The sequence below is a fragment of the Cydia amplana genome, chromosome 6, assembly GCF_948474715.1.
Source record: "Cydia amplana chromosome 6, ilCydAmpl1.1, whole genome shotgun sequence".
NCBI classification, from domain to species: Eukaryota; Metazoa; Arthropoda; class Insecta; order Lepidoptera; family Tortricidae; genus Cydia; species Cydia amplana.
The window spans coordinates 10087622-10107452 of record NC_086074.1 but is presented as its reverse complement, the minus strand read 5'-3'; the positions used below and the strand labels follow the sequence as shown (position 1 = coordinate 10107452).

At 39.0% G+C, this 19831-nt stretch overlaps 1 protein-coding gene across 1 annotated transcript in view; it reads right to left on the bottom strand.

The window, feature by feature from the left end:
* Positions 1-1078: 1078 nt before the first annotated feature.
* LOC134648852 (mucin-2) overlaps positions 1079-19831 on the bottom strand; it is a 46048-nt gene continuing 27295 nt past the window's right edge. Inside the window, exons 2-7 of the mRNA XM_063503433.1 lie at positions 17923-17999; positions 13449-13490; positions 13122-13328; positions 12140-12412; positions 2799-10980; positions 1079-2585 (exon numbers count right to left, since the gene is read on the bottom strand). Coding sequence (XP_063359503.1) covers positions 2480-2585; positions 2799-10980; positions 12140-12412; positions 13122-13328; positions 13449-13490; positions 17923-17989 — 8877 coding nt within the window. The 5' untranslated portion in view covers positions 17990-17999 and the 3' untranslated portion in view covers positions 1079-2479. The remainder of the gene's footprint in view (positions 2586-2798; positions 10981-12139; positions 12413-13121; positions 13329-13448; positions 13491-17922; positions 18000-19831) is intronic.

Sequence of the window (19831 nt, the reverse complement as noted above, 5' to 3'; positions counted from 1 at the left end):
AGTTCTGATTTTTTTGCAGACTTATTTATGATGTTGGCCCAATTAATAATCCAGGTTTGTGACCTCGAGCGCCGAAAGCAACTTTGTCCAAAAACGAAAAAACCGCGAAAAATTCGGTTTTCTTTTAGATTTGGGCGATTATAACCCTAAAGGACTAGTTTTTGATAGTACTTTCCTTATACGTTTTTAAAGAAGACTAAATTTTCTATTATCCGAGATTAGAACTGTCTCTGTAGATTGAACAGTTTCCGAGATAAAGGCTTTCAAAATTTAGATTTTTTTGAAATTGAGCTCGCAAGCTAAGAAAGTGCAGTGAGTATGCACTTATGACTCAGGCGATGCCGCTTGGCACGATTGTTCCTAATGTCAAACAAAGCTGATTTGGTCCAGTAGCTACGAGATCGTACCGTGCCTACCCCCCAAAAAGGGAGGGGAAAGGGTCGGATCCCCAGGTCCAATCTAAACTATATTTATTCCTGCTCTTAGCAACTAGAGCAAGTTATATATGATTTTCATATAATTTAGAGCTTCCTTATTCTATAAAGTATCACTTCTAAGCAGGCATTCATACATTTTTTTGTAAAAATACGAAGCGGATTGAGTAACGATTTCCATAGAAATGTAATTATGGCCAAAGTCAAAAGTTAAAAATCTTAAAAAAAACACTTAACTTGGCGTTTTAAAAGTATGAATATAATGTTTTCATCCCTAAATAATTTTAAATGAGTTTAGAACCACACATTCTAAATATATAAAAAAACACGGAAATAAAATGAAGTCATTATTCTCAACAAAATTTTGAATATAATCGGTTCTATTGCTTAGAGGTTACGCAAAAACTGCCCTTTTACATACTTTATTAGCTACAGTAGGAAGTGCTTCTAGTTTAGTAGATATTTGCCATTTTCAAAATTGTCCCGCCTTCCATGTTACCCCGATGCACCTCAAGTGAAGTAGGTGCTACTTGAGTTTAGGTATGTTCTCTTCTTCGTAGCGCAAGGAGGTAAGGAACCTTTATCATGCGTGATCCGACATTAACTTTGCCGGTCTTTTAGGTTTGCTAAGGAAAACACATCAATTCATTTGAAATATTTTATTTAAACTCTCTTGCACAGTAGCACAGACAGCTAGATTGTAGCTTGGTAATAACTAATTAAACAAATAAAATAGAGTTGAAATAAAATTATTTATTTTCCTGATAACCTGAATGTAATTTTTGATAAAAGAAGATTAATATTTTCTCGTATGGAAAACCTATCTCATCTTGATATACAACCAAAACTACAACTTTAAATAAATAAGAAGAAATATTAACTACAACTTACATACACAGAAGAAGGTTTGTACGAATTAATGCGATCGTTATTTACATCTCTACATATAATATCATTCCAAAAACGATCGCAAAGTCTGATCAACTTTCGTACCCGTCTTGATCTGATACACATGAAAGGTCATGTATTTAAGTCTACCAGCACTTTAATATCAAAAGTTACAAAAGATCCTACAATATGCTCCTTAACATCATATTGCAAAAAGTTTTTTACAAAACACTTTTAAAAATATTGGTCACTATTACTAAATAAGTGCTAGTAAAAACTGTGCACCTTCACGAATTAGAGAAAACAAGATCAGTCGTGATGTCACTTTCTGTCAGACGTGGAGGCAGGAAAAGCGCTCGCCAAGGCTGCGCCGGCGCGTGTGCCCCGCTCGCGTCGACGGACGCTTTTCGCCCTATCAACATGAAGTGGCTTCCTTTTTCTAACTTCTAAATTATAATAGTCACTTGTCTTAAAACATGGCTTAAGTACTATACACCTAACATATATAAATTATTACAAATTAAGTAAGGCATTTACATCAGGGATTCTTATGGGTTACTTCATATTTACACGATACTAGATCGCTTATTATAACATCGTGTAAAAACAAAGATTTTGACTAAACTTAACTATTTCGGTAAATTTAAGTAAAAATGGTCAAGATTTCGGCGATCTAGTGACCAACGACACAAAGCTGGATGTATTTTGTCGTTTCAATTCAATTTTCGATATCGAATCGCTTCGCTTTGGTCAGTTTTCACTTTAAAGTTTAATAAATTTTGAAACTCCTGTTATCATAAAGGCATAGTCGATTACAACTTAGCACTATCGTTTGGCACTGACTTTTGTTAATGAAAAGATAAATAATAATAATAAATTAGCCTTAATAATGAAGACCCGAAAACACTAACAATTCAGATTTAGAAAAATCTAATTTAATATTTTAATCACAGTCAAGTATTATTGAGTTGTGCGTGCCATGACTTTATGAAAGTTAAAAAAATTACCATATATGACACGAAATCTTACACTACTCCTTCCTTCGGGATAATTTGAGCATTATTCTTGTGCATAGAAGAGTAGATGGAAGTATTATCACATAGGTTCTTTACCCTAGTGACGTCGCAGGCGAATGAGTCATTTTTCGGGGGGGTATTTCACCTTCGTCGTTTCGCGGACACCGCCGCGGCGATCATCTGTCTGAGCATGGGCTCTGGCGTACACACCTTGGGATCGCACTTCATTTGACCGTCTCCTCCACATCTGAAAAATCGATACAAGTTTATTGACTTGGTCAACCTGGTAATCAAGGGTTGAAGTAGGTGCTTAAAGCTGAATTAAAACACCCTACTATTCATTTCAGCGAGAAATGTCTTACTAAGAAAAACTACTTTTACTTTTATGTAAGTTTTGGCTTAGGTACATTTAATTTTTGGTACAATTTTTTAACTTATTGTAGCAGAAAATAATACTTACGTGCAATGTAAACATGGTCCTGATGATGCTCGCACGACTTCTCCCACTTTGTAGGTGTGTCCCTTTATTTGACAGCCTCTTCTCTGCGCAGCGCCCTTGTAGGCGTGAGGTAGGAAGTGTGGTGGCAATGTTGTCGTCGTCGTTGTTGTTGTTGTCGTAACGTTGAGAGTAGTCGCCATGGACACTGGGCATTCATATCGAGGACAACAGAATCCTTGGATAGGTTCTTCATGACAGCCATGAATTGGAGGAGGACAACTTTGTTGAAGGCAAATAATGTCACTTCTAAAGCAGAAGCAGAAATCACAAGGATCGTCTCTTGGTATTTGTTGCGCAGATACGTATACTTTTCCACCATATCGACAAGTACCAGGACCGAAGGAATCTTCTTCTCCGTAATCAGGCTCTTGTCCGTAACCACTAGTTCCGCTCGGTGGGATATGGCTTTCTTCTTCTGTTGGTAATTCCTCTTCTGTGGGTTGGACTTCGTTGGCTCCAGGTTTCGGTATTTCGTCAGTAACATCAGGTTGTGATTTTTCAGGTTCAGCGGCCGGTTTTGGTACTTCATCATCAGGTTTTCCGAATTTATCAAGTAACGGTGAAGGTGTCGTGGATTGATGTTCTTCTGCTTTTATAGTTGTGGCTTTGGTGGTTGCTAAGATAAATTCTTCTTCAGGTGCATTCGTTTCTACCACATGTGGTTTCTCTGATTCAGACTCAACGCTTGGTACTAAAGGCTTCTCATTTTCCGTTGGTTCTTCAGCTGTCGTGGGTGGGAACGTGGAACTTTCATTAGATTCTACAATATGTGGTTTTTCAGTATCGAGAGATCCAGGCAAAGGAGATATCGTGGTGATCTCTTCAGACACAGGCAAAGGCTCCGTTGATTTTTCAGGTGTCGAAGTTTCTGTCACTTCTGGTACGCTTTGATCCTTGTCGGATACCACGTCTTCTTGCGGTGACTTTTCTGATTCCGTACTTAGGACAGACTCTGTTACCTTTTCTACGGATATTTCAGGTGTCGATGGTTCATATTCCTTTAATGGTATATCGGAAGGACTAGTACTTGTTTCTACATCTGGGGATACAGTCTTATGCGTATGTTCCTCTAATAATACTAAGTCTGGCGTTGTTTCTGGATATTCTTCTTTTGTAGTTTGCTCAGGCTCTTCGGATATTATTGTTGTTTTCTCTGGCGTTTCTAAAGTTTCTGGAGCTTTGGTAACATCTTCTTTAACTGGAGGACTTGTTGGTTCGGTTCGCCTTGTATCTTGCTTTTCTGTCACAGGCAATTCTTGTCCTATTGTTGCACCCAATTCAGTATCAATCAATTCAGGTGCTTTAGTATCGGATTCAATGGATCCAGAAACAGATGATTCAGTCTTTGCGGGTTCCACGAACGGCATTTCCGTCTCAATTTCTACTCCTTCGTGGGGTTTCTCTGTTTCAGAATCAGAATCTGCTATCTTGACCGGATATTCAGTTGCCTGTGACTCTGTAATCTTCTTATCTGATGTAGTTGATGATCCGACTTCTGTAGTTAGTGGTGTTTCTGTTTCGGGTTTCGACGATTCAGTGGGAGTAACAAATTCTTGTGGTTCAGATTTAGTTTGATCATCAAATTTAGTTGTTATTTTTAACGGTGAATCTGTGACTGACTCGTCCTTTTCTGTGATGGAAGATTTTTCTGGCTCTGGTTCAGTCTCTAATGGCTCTGGTGTCTTAGTTGTAAATTCTTGCTCTGGCTCTTCGGTTATATCCTTATCAGATTTTGTTGCTAATATTTCTGGAGCAGTTGTAGCCAACTCAGGTGAAATTTCAGGTAATTCGGTCGCTGGTTTTTGAGATTCTAATAATTCGGATGGTTCTGTCGGTACATTGTGTGGCTCTGTTACGGTTTTTTCTGATGATTCTGGTGTTTCCGGCACTTCCGTTTCCGAAACTGTTGGTACTTGTGGAGCTATCGTTGCCACTGTTTGTGTTTCTGGGGCCTCTGTTACTTCCTCTGGAGATGCCGTGCCAGATTTTTCAGGAGTTTTAGTATCAGATGAAATTTCTGGTGCTCCTGTAATGCCTTGGACTTCTGGTAGCTCTGTAATCTCCTTCTTCGGTTCAGTTTCAGGAGCTTTAGTATCAGCTGAAATTTCTGGTGCTCCTGTAATGCCTTGGACTTCTGGTAGCTCTGTAATCTCCTTCTTCGGTTCAGTTTCAGGAGCTTTAGTATCAGCTGAAATTTCTGGTGCCTCTGTAATGCCTTGGGTTTCTGGTAGCTCTGTAATCTCCTTCTTCGGTTCAGTTTCAGGAGCTTTAGTATCAGCAGTAATTTCTGGTGCATCTGTTATTCCTTGGGTGTCTGGTAGCTCTGTAATATCGTTCTTCGGTTCAGTTTCAGGAGCTTTAGTATCAGCTGAAATTTCGGGCGCATCTGTTATTCCTTGGGTTTCTGGTAGCTCTGTAATATCCTTCGTCGGTTCAGTTTCAGGAGCTTTAGTATCAGCTGAAATTTCTGGCGCATCTGTAATTCCATCGGTTTCTGGTAGCTCTGTAATCTCCTTCTTAGATTCAGTTGGCGATGTTTCGGGAATGGTTGAACTAGTTTGTTGTGACTCAGGTGCTGCAGTTGATTCCTTCTTTGGTTCTGTTTCTGGTAATCCAGGGGAGCTTGTCGCAGTATCCTGAGATTCAGGTGCTTGTGTATCTTGGGACTCCGTAATTAAAGTCTCTGGAACGTTCGTTACTGTATCTTCTGTTACTGGAGCTTCAGTTACTTCTTTTTGAGGTTCAGTTGCATGTACTTCTGGAACGTCACTTGAAGAATCATCATGCGTTGGAGCTTCTGTACCCTCTATTAAAGGTACAGTTCCAGATATTTCAGGAAGAACGGTTACCTTTTCTTCTATCATAGGAATCTTTGTATCTTCTATAGGTACTGTTTCTGTAATAGGTAGTTCGGGAAGGCTTGTTGTTAGATCCTGTACTACAGGAGCTTGGGTGGTTTCGTCTTTGGGTCCTGTTTCTAGTGTCTCAGGTACATCGGTGGCCACATCTGTTACCTCTGGAGCTTTCATAATTTCTCCTTGTGGCTCAGTTTCAGATAATTCTGGTACGCTGGTCACCGTATCTTGAGGCTTAGGTTCTTTTGAAGTTTCCTTATCTGATGTTTCCGGAGATATATCTACCACCTTCGTTGCAGTATCTTGTGATTCTGGAGTTTCCGTAGATTCTTTTTGTGACTGCGTTAAAGATATTTCTGGAGCAGTAGTTGTAACATCTTGTGTTTTTGTTGTTTCCATGTGGGATTGTATTTCTGGTTCTTCAGGCATAGCTGGAGATTCTTTTTGTGATTCCGAGGCAGTTTTAGAAGAATCGGAGGGCTTGGTAACCATATCGTTTGATTCTGGGGCTTCTGTAGTATCTTTATGAGGTTGAGTTACGAACAAGTCTGTTTCTGTTACAGAAGGTTGCGACTCTGTTATTGTTTCTTGCGGTTCCGTTTCCGATACCTTAGGAGCACTAGTAACGCTGATTTCGGTCGCAGGTGTTTCTATTTCATCCTTCTGGGCATCTATAGCAGTTACTTCTGGAGTATTCGTCGTGACTTGTAACTCTGGGCCCTCTGTTACTTCTTTTTGTGCTCCCGTAGAGGATGATTCAGGGATATGAGGCAGTTCATCATCTAGTTTAGATTCTGTAGTTCCGGATTGGGAGATTTCCGGTGCTTTTGTAATAGATTCTTGATCTGGTTTCCCAGATTGTGGAGTAATAGATGGAACATCCTGTGGTATTGGTACATCAGATGTTACCGTTTCCGGTATAATTTCCTGTGGTTGTTTAGTAGCAGCCTCTTCGGTCACAGGTTGATCAGATTCTTTTTCAATTGAAGATGGTTCCGTCGGGTGTTCATGAACTATTAATTCTGGTAGTTCAGTAACATCTTCAGTATCATTCGATTGTTCCTGAGAAGGAGTAATTATTTCTCCTCCTTCAGTGGTTGGTTGTACTGAGCTCTCCGGGACGGAGGTAGGCGATTTAGTTTCCATATTGTCACTTGTTTCTTCTTGTGGGGCACTAAACTCTTGGAGATTAGCTTCTGTCACAGATGGTTCCGAGCTTATTGGTTCAGTGACAATCTGTACTGATACTGGTGAAGAACCAGTGCTAGTTTCCGTTTCTGGAGCTGTTTTATCTGTTGGGAATACATCTTCAGCGACGACTGATGTTCCCAACTTTTCTGCAGGTGATTCTGTTGGCGTAGCCGAATGATCTTCATCACTCACACTAGGCATTTTTTCAATATCAGATACTGACTCTTCCGATGGTGTTTTAGCAGGAATGCTTGTTGGCAGCGGTGATTGCACGGAGTCCGGTGATTCTGATTCCGAAGTACTACGCTCAGTGGTTAATGCTGGCTCAGGTGTAACTGTGCTGCCAAATTCATCGTCATCGTGATCTTTCACAATGGACATTGGAGTTTGCGTTTGAATGTCGACTATAACAGGTGGCGGTGTTTCTGCGTTTTTGTCTTCGTCAGATTCTTCAGCAGACGTTTCTTGAGGTAATGTTATAAACGGCTTAGGTGTCTCAGTTTGACTTTCAGGTTCACCAGTAATATCATGAACTGGAGCCTTTGTTATTTCATAATCACCTGGAGTAACGTTTTCAGGGAGATCAAGGTCTTCTGGTTTAGACGCAGCTTCACCAACAACTAACTCTGGGGCTTGCGTTTCTGCTATTTCCGTAGTATCTGGTAATGACATATCACCGGCAGTCTGCTTAGTATCGTCAGATTTACTGGTGACAAGCTCTTCAGGTGTTGATGTAGATACTGGCAGTTCTGGTATTTTTTTGTCTTCATCTTGTGCTGAAGTACTTTGCGGCTCAGGAGATGCTGTTACGAGAACCTCCGGAGCAGCTGTTTGACCTTCATAAGATTTTGGTGTCGTTGGCGTACCCTGTGATTCTTCTTCTTGGATTGGTTGTACGTCTACCTTTTCAGTTATTTGTTCAGGTGCAGATGTATAACGTTCAGTAGTCTCGGTTATTTTTTCTTCAGTGTCTTGCACATATTCTGGTTCCTTCGTTGATTTTTCGTGGCCATCTCTGTCTAGAGTTTCAGGAGCCAGTGTTAACAGTTCTGGTGATTTAGTGGTTTCCTCAGTTATTTTGGGAGAGCTACTTTGAGTTGCTCCCTCGGTTGTGGTAATATCAGCTGTGTCCTTATCTTTAGCAGCATCTTCTGGAACTTCAGACTCCGTATCACTGATTGGTTTTAATGTTGGTTCTGGCAACTCAGTTCCAGCAAAGCTTGGCAATTCTGTAATTGTTTCTGTAGTATCTTTATCAGATAAGCTTGGTATTTCTGTCGTGGGAACTTCTGAGAATGCTGGTGTTACTTCTGGTAATATTTCTTTTACCTTAGTGATATCTAATGGAGCCATTGTTGTTTCTTTGTTGGCACTTTCGGTAATGCTCTCTTCCTGTTCACCCTCTGTTGCCTGGGTTACTATTTCAGGGCTTTTGGAAATAGTTGCAGGAGTCTCTTTTTCTTTGTCATTATCAATTTCTTCGTATTGTGGAGTTGTACCTGATTCCTCGCCCTTTTCTGGTATTGACGCTTTGGTGGTTGCACTGGGTTCAATTTCTTTTTCAATAGCAGTTGTCTTTGGTAACTCGGTAACTGGTTCCTCAGATTTTGTTTCCAGTTCTTCATGTAATTCAGTTACTCTTGGGGCAGACTCTGTACTAAACTCTGGTATATCACTTATGTGTGGGACATGATCTTTTTGTTGTGTGCATTTAGTGCCAACGCAATCACTAGGTTGTTTATTAATTTCTGGAACTTGTTGTGTTTTACATTCTTCTTCGTTGCATTCTCCAGTAGTTGGAGTCTGATTACTTTGAGCACAATCACTGCCATCCTTACAATCTTGTGATTCTTGTGGTATCTGAGATGGGAATTCAGATACGCATGATTCGCCTGTGCAATGTGGTGCTTTTTCGGGAATTTGGACATCTTTACAGCCATCTGGATTGTCACAATGTGTGGAATCATCCTTAGAAGCAGTGATATCAGGTTGAATTGTGCAATCATCGCCTTGACATGTTTGAACAACAGGAATATCACAACCATTTTCATTGTTACACGTTTGATCTTTACAGCCATTTGGATTATCACAAGGTGCGAAAGCTTCCTTAGGACCAGTAACGTCAGGTTGAGTTGCGCAATCTTCGCCTTGGCATGTTTGAATGACAGGAATTTCACAACCCGTTTCATTACACGTTTGATCTTTTGGAATTTCTGTTTCACATTTACCCGAGGCACAATGATCTGGTAATGATGAACAACTATCGCCGTTACACCCTTCGGTAGGGATAGCTGGATGAACTTCTTCTGGCTTATTGACAACTTCACCGCACCCTTGAGATCCACATTCGTCAGCCTTCTTATTTGAATCATCGGCACAGCCCTCAGAGGTACATGGTACAGATGGTGTAGCTTCTTTCTTATCTTCATCGGTTTTGCATTGGTCCCCATCACATTCGATTGTAGGTGTAGGAATAGGACTTTCAGTACCTGCCATCTGACTATGTGATTGAGGTGGAACCGTTTCTCTTGGATGGTCACATACATAAGTAGGACAGCAAGATTCAGGAGAATCATACATTGGTTGACAGTTATCCATATAGTCTGGTGGTGGGCTACAAACGATTGGTTCACATTTGACAATGCTACTGATGCACCTACAACTGGTGTGACAATGACTGCTACTGGGTACAATACTCTCGTGACTATAAGTGACACCATCAAGTAAGCAATCGCCTTCACCGGGTATTCTACCTGGTGCCAATGTGGGGAATGATTCTTCATCAATTTCGTTTTCAATAGGATTTGCAGATGTAGTATAAGAAAGGTCAACCTTGCCGACAGTAGTAAACTCAGTAGCAGTTTCAGGTTGTACAGTCGTAGCAGTTTGGGTATCTGTCTTAATAACATCAGATTCTGTAGTTAGTTCCACGGGCGACTCAGTAGTTGATTCTTTAACCTCTATTTCTTTTTCAATTAACTGTGAAGTTGTAGTTTTAACTTCTTGTTCTATGGATGAAGAAGTAGTACTTTCCGGAGTTATGATGTCACTTGCTTTAGTGGTAGATTCTTCCAAATGTTTCAGTGTTGTTGTTTCCTTGGGAATCATTTCATCTTCTTCTTTCCTTCTGGTGGGTATCGTAGTTTCAGCCACTTGGTCTTCTGAAGTAACTATGCTATCTGGGGATGTAAGTAACTTATGGTCAGCAATAGTTGATTCCGCAATGACGGCAGGTTCGGTAGCTGTGATTTCCTCATGAGGAGTAGTTTTGTATTTTAGGGAAGACTCATCTTCAGGTAATGCAGTTGTTTTCGCGTCGTAAGAGGACTCTTTTTCTGTTTCTAGCTTAGTAGTTGTTGTTGTTTCAGGTGAAGATTTGTCTGAACTATCTTCTTCAAAATCTCCACTTGGCACGGTATTTTCTCCCTTATCAGCCTCAGTTGTTGTCTTTTCAGTAATTTTAGATTCCGTTTCGGGTACTTCAGTAGTGCTTGGACTATAATGGTCTGGAATTTCATCTTGATCAGTTACAATTAACGGATGAGAGGTTTCGCTTTCCGGAAGAAGCATTTCACTGGCCTCGGTTGGTTTGAAAGGTTGTTCTTCCCCACTACCCTCAGTATCAGGCTCCAATGGGGAAACTTCAGTCGATGGCTCATCTGTTTCACTTCTATATCCACTGCCTTCTACACTAACTCTTCTTGGTGGAGATAATGTAGTTATATCCTCGAAGGGGGTTACAGTTGCAATATCAGGTTTCACCTCAGTAGTCGTTTCATCGCCTTCACAGATGTAGGTGTCGGGGCAGCATTGGCCTTCATGTGGAGGCATGGAAGTGCAATTTTTGCCCTCATTCTCCATAGGAGTACCACACTCTTGCACTACACATACAATGTCACCTTTCATACAGTAACAATGTTCGCAAGCCTTTTCTGTTTTTATTGATGCACCATCAGAAAATATTTTGTCATCGTGCACACAATCTTGTGTCATTTGTGTTACTGGTGCAAGAGTTGTGGTGGTCAGGAGGAATCCTGGCGTAGGTCGCACCGTTGTGGTCATATCGTCCAAGAGTGGTATTTCATCCTCGGGGTGATCTGAAAATGTACAATTGTTATAATTAGCAAAGTGTTCAAAAATAGGTAGAAGTGATTAATATTCAGATTAAAGGGCAGATGAGAGGAAATCAGGAAATGAATTGGTTTATGGAAAACATCTGTTCATATTTTACCGGTTTTGATTGGTCCTTGAATGAAAATATAGATACATAAATAATTATGGTATCTTATGTGAATATAATATTGATCACATGTCAGAAGTTTAATAATTAGTAGATAGATGCATTTCTCCAGGCATAGGCATAGTAGGCATCTAGGCAAGAACAGGCTCAAAAATATAATTATTTAGAATTCTGTCCCATTCAGCACTATGTGAACATGAACGGTACTGTTAAGGCGTTTTAGATATGTTTTATCGCTTCGGCAACATACTATGTCGCAGATATACCTAAGCTTAGGGATTTTAGGGAGGCGAATGAAATTGGAATAATAACACTGAGCCCCTACTGATGTTCGAATTTAAACTATTGTGAGACATACTAACATAATTGAATAACATGTCGCGCGAATGACTAAAAACAAATGGGTCTAAACCAGGGATGTTGCGAACATCCGCATCCACATCCGCAAACGCGGAACTTCCGCATTATTTTCAACATCCGCATCTGCATCCGCATCCGCATAAAATCGATGCGGAGCTTATGCGGATGCGGATGTCGAACAAGTCGGTACAGTAACGTCTTAGCGGCGGCGTAAGAACTAGGTCATTACCTATAACGAAATCATCTAGATCCAGAAAAGTCGGCCAAGTTACTGTTTATTAAATATAACGCAGGTGCAGAATATAGGTATATTCTTGCTTAAATACTAAACGTTTCGTTTTTTTAAATAAAAAACTACTAAAAATGTAATATTTGACGTTTTCTAAGTACCTAATCTTGACATCCGCATCCGTATCCGCGGATGTAAGCCTTTAAATATCCGCATCCGCATCCGCGGATGTCAAAAAATCTGCATCCGCAATATCCCTGGTCTAAACCATAAAATTATTCAACCTACTAATGTTATTTCATACCCGATTTTGTTCAATACGAAAAAAAGAAAACATTTAGTTACTTTCAATCTCGCTGTCAATACTGACTTTACACTGAAGGTCTTACAACGGTATTCGGAGCAATATTTTTTTTATTTAACTTACCACACGAGTAGCGAACAGGGCAACACACGTCTTTACGATAAATCGGAGTGCAGCCGTCCACGTGAAGAGTACATTCTTGCATAACACAAGTCGTCATATTTCGTATGCAGTAGCAATGTTCGCACGGTTTGTTCGGAGAAGGCGGCACCTTGGAGCCCTCGGGGAAGTATTTCCCGTTAATGCTGCAGCCGTATCTGTCCAATTTGCCGAGTCCAGTCTCGCCATATTCAGACGGAGATGACGTCGAAGTCGAGGTGAGTAGGTCAACTGGAACTGAAAATAGGGTTCGTGAATAAATTGGTCGATTCCTATCTATTCTGAATAGATGTTTCTGGGTCATACACAAACTTAGGTGTTAAGTAGCGTTTTTTATTACCTAAAGCCACGCCGTTGCGGTTTTGAGAGACGTAGACATGTTTTAAATTATAATGTACACAAGAAAAAACTACGAACATCTTCCGAAAAATAGCGACAACCATACCTTCAACACAAGAAACAAAGATAAGCTTGCTGTTCGCCGCTAACGTCTTGCTAAGGCTCGAAAATCATTTATTGGTCAGGCAGTACATTTCTACAACAAGATTCCTAATCATATAAATTTGCCAGATTATAAATTTAAAAAAATTGTCAAGCATAATTTAATAGAAAAATCGTACTATAAAGTGTCAGATTATTTGGATGACAAAGATGCAGGATAATTGTATTTGCGAATTGTATTAGTTAAGTAGGTAATTAAGTATGTAATAGTTTTAAGGCTAAAATGTGCAATAATTGACGGACGGATAAGTGTATCTTGTATACCTACATGACAAAATAAATTGAATTGAATTGAATTTTGATTCAAGCCAATATATCACGTCGCTTACCCATATATGCAGATATACCTAACTTTACGCAACATAGGGTTTTTATTAACTGTACTAATTCTATTTTTTAATATTGCGTTCTCTCATTAAATTAAGAAATAATATGTAAAAGTTACCATCAGGGCACGTCACGATGGGGCAGCACTGGTCAGCGCGCTTTTCAACCGAGCAGTCTTGGCCAATGGGTTTGGTGAAGGGGCAGACCCTCAGATAACACATCAGCATTCGGTTGTGGCATGTGCAGTTGAGGCAGGGCTCGTTTGTCATGATACGGTCACCTTCCCCGTAGTGCTGGAAGTTGTAGTAACATCCTTCCGAAGGTCCTGAAATTAGATTGTCGAACATAAGATATATATATATATATATATATATATATATATATAAAGGAGAGGCATACATTAAGATGTGTTAATTTTGCCAAGTTCCGGAATTTTAAAACTTACCTTCGTATAAATCTAATGCAGTTTGGTTGCTGGTTGTAGGTGCTGAAAAGATAAAACAAAACAGTGTGTTAGTTTTAGTAGGAAATATTGTAAGATATTTTGTAGTGTAAGATATTTTGTGTGCGCGCGCGTGTGTAGGTGAAAAATTAAGGTGTCGTTTTCCACTCACTATCACATTTGCAGTTAGAAAGGAGCAAATGCTTGAATTTTCGGACTGATAGAAAAAAATATTTGTTAAATATTTCTTTTGCCGTTAGTAAATTATTAAATTATATTAAGTTAAATATTTAATAGATGCTTACATTTGCATGATATTTAAGATGCGTAACGTACGGCAAAGGACACTTTAAAAGAGATGAAATGGCAAATGTTTCTGGGAAACCGAAAAGTAATTACTAAAACACGTGTGTTCAGTTCATGGTATGGTAATCGAGAACTTGGATTAATTTTTCTAGTCTTGTTAAAACAGCTATTTTACTTTGTTTTGGTCTTTTAGCATTACATTAGTTTTTCTTATCAGTGCACGAGTAAACTTAGTTACGAAGTGTATCAAATGACGGTGCCGAGTAACTACTTAGTAGGTACCTACACAGATTAATGATGTATTTACGGTGATGGATTTTCATGCGTTTGACAATGGAGTTTTAAAATTACAAGTGAAACGACTAAACCTGACGCACGAATACCTAATCTTTAACCAAAAAAGTGAAATAAAAGCGAAACATTATGTTTGTTAATTAGTACATAACAGGTAAATGAGGCAGAAAAAACTTAAAACTCTAGTTGATGGAGTTAGTTTGTCTTTGGTAATAGTTGTTGGTCAATTTGCACTTGGAGTACCTTATATAATATATACAATACAGTTGGTTCAGGTTTTGACGTATCGAGTGTCTCACATGGCCAGGGCTGTAGAATATTCGGAAGGCAAAATCTGTTTTACTACACTATAGCGCCCAAACTCGACAAAGCCGTAATTAAAGTAACGGAGCTTCGCTTGAACGCGAGCCGACATTTAGGCCACTTGCATACACTCAATAATATTGACTACGAATATTATGTAAGTAATCAATTAAGTAAATGCTCTTAAACTACTAAACTTCGGAAAATTCCGCATTTTACAAGCCGGAAAAAGTTGTTCATGATAATGTTGGGACAGTTGAACGACTTCTTCGCGGATGGAGTTGCGGTCAGATGCTAATAGTGAATAAATATGCAACTATCCTTCACGTCTTCTTATCATTTAAGTATTCTAATACCGTTATTATATCCTTTTAGTATTGTCTCAATATATAAGTCATTTTAGTAACGTGTGACTTGTGAGTGTGTGCTTGTATCGGAATGCGCGTGGAAAATTGCTCGACGGCAATTTAATTGATCACGTAAGTTATGCGAGGCGGTGGCTTATCAGCTGTGGCCGACGAACCGTTAGGGCTCTCTTGTCTGGCTCTATAAGGCGGGTGCACGCTGCCTCTGCGCAGATCGTCCAGCTAACGGTCGCCAGGAATGTCGTCAGCATCCAGTTTTTGCGGGCCATGATTTCGATCCTAACACACTTCTACGCGTGGTCATAAAACTGAAATAATTAGGACTGGCAAGCGGAAATTGGTATCCTGTTTACTCGCATTTATAGGATGATGACCTTTCTTGTCACCTTAATTATTGGGCTGATCTTATCTCAATACTTAATTAGCAATAAAAGAAAACATGAAAATCTGGCCTTATAATGTACTCGCACATATCAATTAGGATATTTTGTTCAGCAAAAATAATTTTATTTTTTTTGCAGATGGCAAACAAAATAGCTGAAGTATGACAAATTTGAATGACTAATACCTACCCAAATTATATCTATGTAGTTATGGAAAGTAATGATCTCTGTAAAGCTTCGCATTCCAAAGCTACCACGTGTACTAACCACTTTAATGTCATTAGATATGTATAAATTCAAATATTATGCCAAGGAGTGCTAATAAGAAAGTCTCTATCAAAAATTCCAAAGTTCTCGTGACGTAGCCCCTCGTTCAACGAGCCCCATACTAATGAATTGCTTTTGCGTCCGCATGTACCACTGTGACGTTTATAAAAGGCCCTGCACGAACAAAAAACCACTTAATGCAAAATCGTGCGCTTAGGAACATGGCCCAAGTCAATCGAAATCAGGAGCCGGCTTGAATTTGAAATTTGCACTACATTAATATGGATTGTTGTTTCAATGAATGAATGTCGCCGTGGTCGCCATGCGTGATGAAGTTCACACGGTACACCTAAACATTGTAGGCCGCATTTAAATATACTTCCTATGTAACATAAATTGAATGCGAATTCTTTGAAATGACCGTGCTGCGGATACTAAATCTGTGGCTGCAGACCGAAATAGCATCATCTAATAACATGCATCGCGAAACACGCGCACAGCAGTTAGGCGCAGGGCGCGACCGTTCACCTAGACTACCCAGAGACGGCGCCGAAGGATCCTCCTGGCTCATGTCAGTTACACTCTCCAATAAAAACCCTAGAAATTAACTAGACAATACTTTCGAGAGATTTCCGCCTTTTTAGACTTCATAAAGCTACACTAGCCTGCCCATTTCATTTTTAATGTTTAGGTAAGAGTTTTTGTTTATTATTGAATACCTGTATTAATTGAATTATTCTCTTTAAACGAGCGTACGCGGAATCCTAAAAATGTGGGTTTTCCAACACCCAATATTTATGATTTAAGCCAACCGTTACGAAAATAAACATAAAGAAATCACCATAAAACAAACGGTGCATCTGGGATTATAGTTATATAATATGTACTTATATCAATAAAAGTCAATGCCCCAGGAACCTGTTTGATAATGTAATAAAATTAAAGCTACAACTCTAGCGGTAACAAGTTTATGTGGATCTGCGAAAATTGAGAAATTATACGTTCGAGCGGAAGCCGAGCGCAGCGCCGGTAGCTCCTGGCTCCCGGCGGACAGCGGAAATTAATGACGGTGACAGCCGCATCTACAACTTCATTAGATCATTACAGTAACTTCACATGTGACATTAACTTATTCACTAAGCTGAGAAAAGCTCCAATTATACTAATCTACTTATTAACATAATATCGGCATAACCTATAAAGCCTACGCTATAACGTCTTCTTATATATTTGATCTACATAACCCAATTCGAAAAAAAATCGGTCAATGGGTCAACTAATGTGAAGTGAAACGATTATATTTATATTTTACTGTGGGTATAACATATAGAAGAACATAATAAACGACTTGTATTGAATTAATTTAAAGTCAAACAAACACGTAGCTGCAGTCTGTTTCACAGAAATATAAACTATTTATAAAGATTTTCACTGGAAATACCACCAAACCATAATTCATTGTTACAACAATAATATTAGCATATTATACTTATGACACTTGTTAAGCGGTATATACCGTGTAGCATTGATACATTATTCATAGTCGTATCTTATTCCAATAAATACTTAATTTAAAAACATTTTGCATATTTATTGTTAATGTTTATTTTTATGCGTGTACCACCATATAATTATGGTACCCGTAGGTAATGTTAGAAGGTTAATTAAACTCAAGTTTACCTTAGTATAACTAGTATTACCCATGCCTTTTGGGTAAAGTCAGAAAATTTAAACAAAATTTATCTGTATTCTGCGTTTACCCGTACACATCTAGGTCTACCCAACACTGTCTGGGTAATGTTGGGTTCATCACTTCTGACATTACCCTCCTATGCAGTGTTTTGGGTAGACCTAGATGTATACGGGTAAACGCTTATACAAATTAAAGTTAAATTAATTTTCGGGCTTTACCCAAAAGGCTTGGGTATAAACTATCGTAAACTTAAGTTTTTCACTAAAACAAGATCGAATTCAGAAAACTTTTAATAACGTCTCTAAATGCGGTCAGGAATACACCTTTAAAATCTGTCGGGTTAGTCGTTTCACACCCTGCATGTTTCAACATCTTAAAGTGGATGTGCGCAGGCAAGATTTCATACTAAAGTTTCTGCCGCTTTTTGGAGTAATTAGGGAACTTTTTCGTTATTTTAAATTGGTCAGTAGCGTACATCATCCAAAGATGTTAAAATATTTCAGGTACATATTTTTAAAGTAAAGTACCATAATTATTGACCGAGTGTTAGCGAAGGTCTCCGTTTCAGCTTGGGCAAAATTTCTTTCGTATGTCCGGATGTTCTTCTCTACAGGTCGCAATTCTATAATTCTCGTGAAATTGTGTGAGCACGTTCGATGAATAAATAGATATTTTTTTCGATTTAGATTTAGGATTATTTTCAAAATGGCAGTACATTTAAATATTTAGTTTTAAGTTATTCTCGCGAGGCCTACAGCTCACAGAGCCACTAGTATACAACATAGTGTAGGGCAAGTCCTATATTTTGAAGGGAAAAAGCAGTGTAAGTGTGATTTGCTCGTTATTAGTGTTGTCGTATGACTCACCCGCCGCCGTATTCGCGATGTAGGCGGCCAGCGCGAGCAGCGCCCCCGCCGCGCACCGCCGATCCATCTGCCGTCGCCTGCAACAATCACAATCGAATCAATTACCCTGCCTCACCACTTCGCTCCACTCTGACTCAAGGGCATTGGGGATCGAACACACCGGTAATGGGTAACCGTCACCCTTTACGATGCCAAATGACGTTTTAGGAGCGCGCAAAATCTTGCAGATGGGGAAACCAATGTTAAGTTGCTTTACTCTTATTGGTGCAAAGAATGCGCATTTTAATATTTCTGACTTTAATAACGAGTACCTAAACATTACTGTGTGAATTTCAAAGAAATGTTGAAGAATTTCGTAATAAACCGAAACCATCATAAATATTGGTCATATAAGATCTAAAGCGACACCTAAACATAAATCAACCAAGATAGAAAATGTACCAAATATTGAGAGAGTTCCACCTTACACAAGGTAATAAATATATATCTGGCGGCATGTCCAACTTTAAAAATCTATATGTATATACAAAACACCTACATACAAAAGGGTCATCAGCCTCATTTGGGTTTAAGATATGTTTACACAGTACGTTCACACTTAGTGCAGGGCCTCTATAATAGTGATCTGATTTTTTTTTTGACAGCGAATGTAGGTATAAAAATTGTAAGATTTTGTAAGGGAAAGATTCAAGGAGCCAGTAACGGCACCACTTTTCAGCCTTTTTTCACCCAGGAACACCACTACAAAGATCAGAAGCTATACTGCGGTCTAATAATTATGCATAGGTAAGACACTAATCGAATTTAAACTGTTGTGAGACATACTAACATTGAATAATTTTACGGTTTAGACTCACTTGTTTTAACAGTGACAGCGAGTGACCTAAAACAAGTGAGTCTAAACCGTAAAATTATTCAAAGGTAAGACACTATTCTAGAGACCCTGCACCCTGCACTGCTAACTGCTAGGGTGCTAGGCGAAGGACACGAGATATTGGGCTAGAGGGCTGAATAACATTTATTGAGATCAAAATGTATTTGAATGTGTTGCCTGTTTTTTTTTTATAATGAAATCATAAGTGCTGGAAATGACACATTTTTATTTGAGTACAATTTTTCTCATAGATACATTTCAAAAGTTACAAGGTTTGATTGGTTATCCCACTCTTCTTTGTAGTTTCGTTAAGTCCTAATGAGTAAAATAAACATACACACACATGAAGACGGGGATAAATACGCAACAGAAACAGAAAAACGTGCTGGAGTGGGCCCCTCGGCTGAGGGAGTGCACTTCTTGGTGTGAATGTGCACACATCACCAACAATACTAATTACTTAAAGTAGGCACCCACGATGATGAAGCTAATGTGACGAGCGTGTTTTCAATATAAATTGCAGGAAGTTACAAAAATCATACGAATGAAGTTCGTATTTGCGGTGTTCGGTTTCTAGTAAAAAATTACTACTGAAGTAATATATGTTTTCATAGTGCCCACATATTCGGAAACTACTTTAAAATTATATAATAAATTACTCTGACCGATTTATCAAAGTTTCAAGCGATTCAATAAAACTCAAGTCAGTAAATTCATAAACTTTTAAGTACTTTTTTCTGTTGAGTATGTATTAAAGAGCCAGGATACTAAAACGTCATTTCCATTTTCATTCCAAGCAACTTTGTTTGAGCTGCTTGTATGGCTGCGGAACGCGGAAACGAGGGTCAAAGGCAAAAATCTAGGCAACCGTTTAGTCCTGAGTGAATGCCAATTTAACTGTCCATTCACCGCCGGCGCGCGGACAATAGCCAACTATGTGGTTCGAGGGAATTCAATAAATTTCAGCATTTCTGTCAATGGCAGTTTAAGTTATGCCACGAACGACTACACGGTTCCCGTAACGTCCGCTATTTT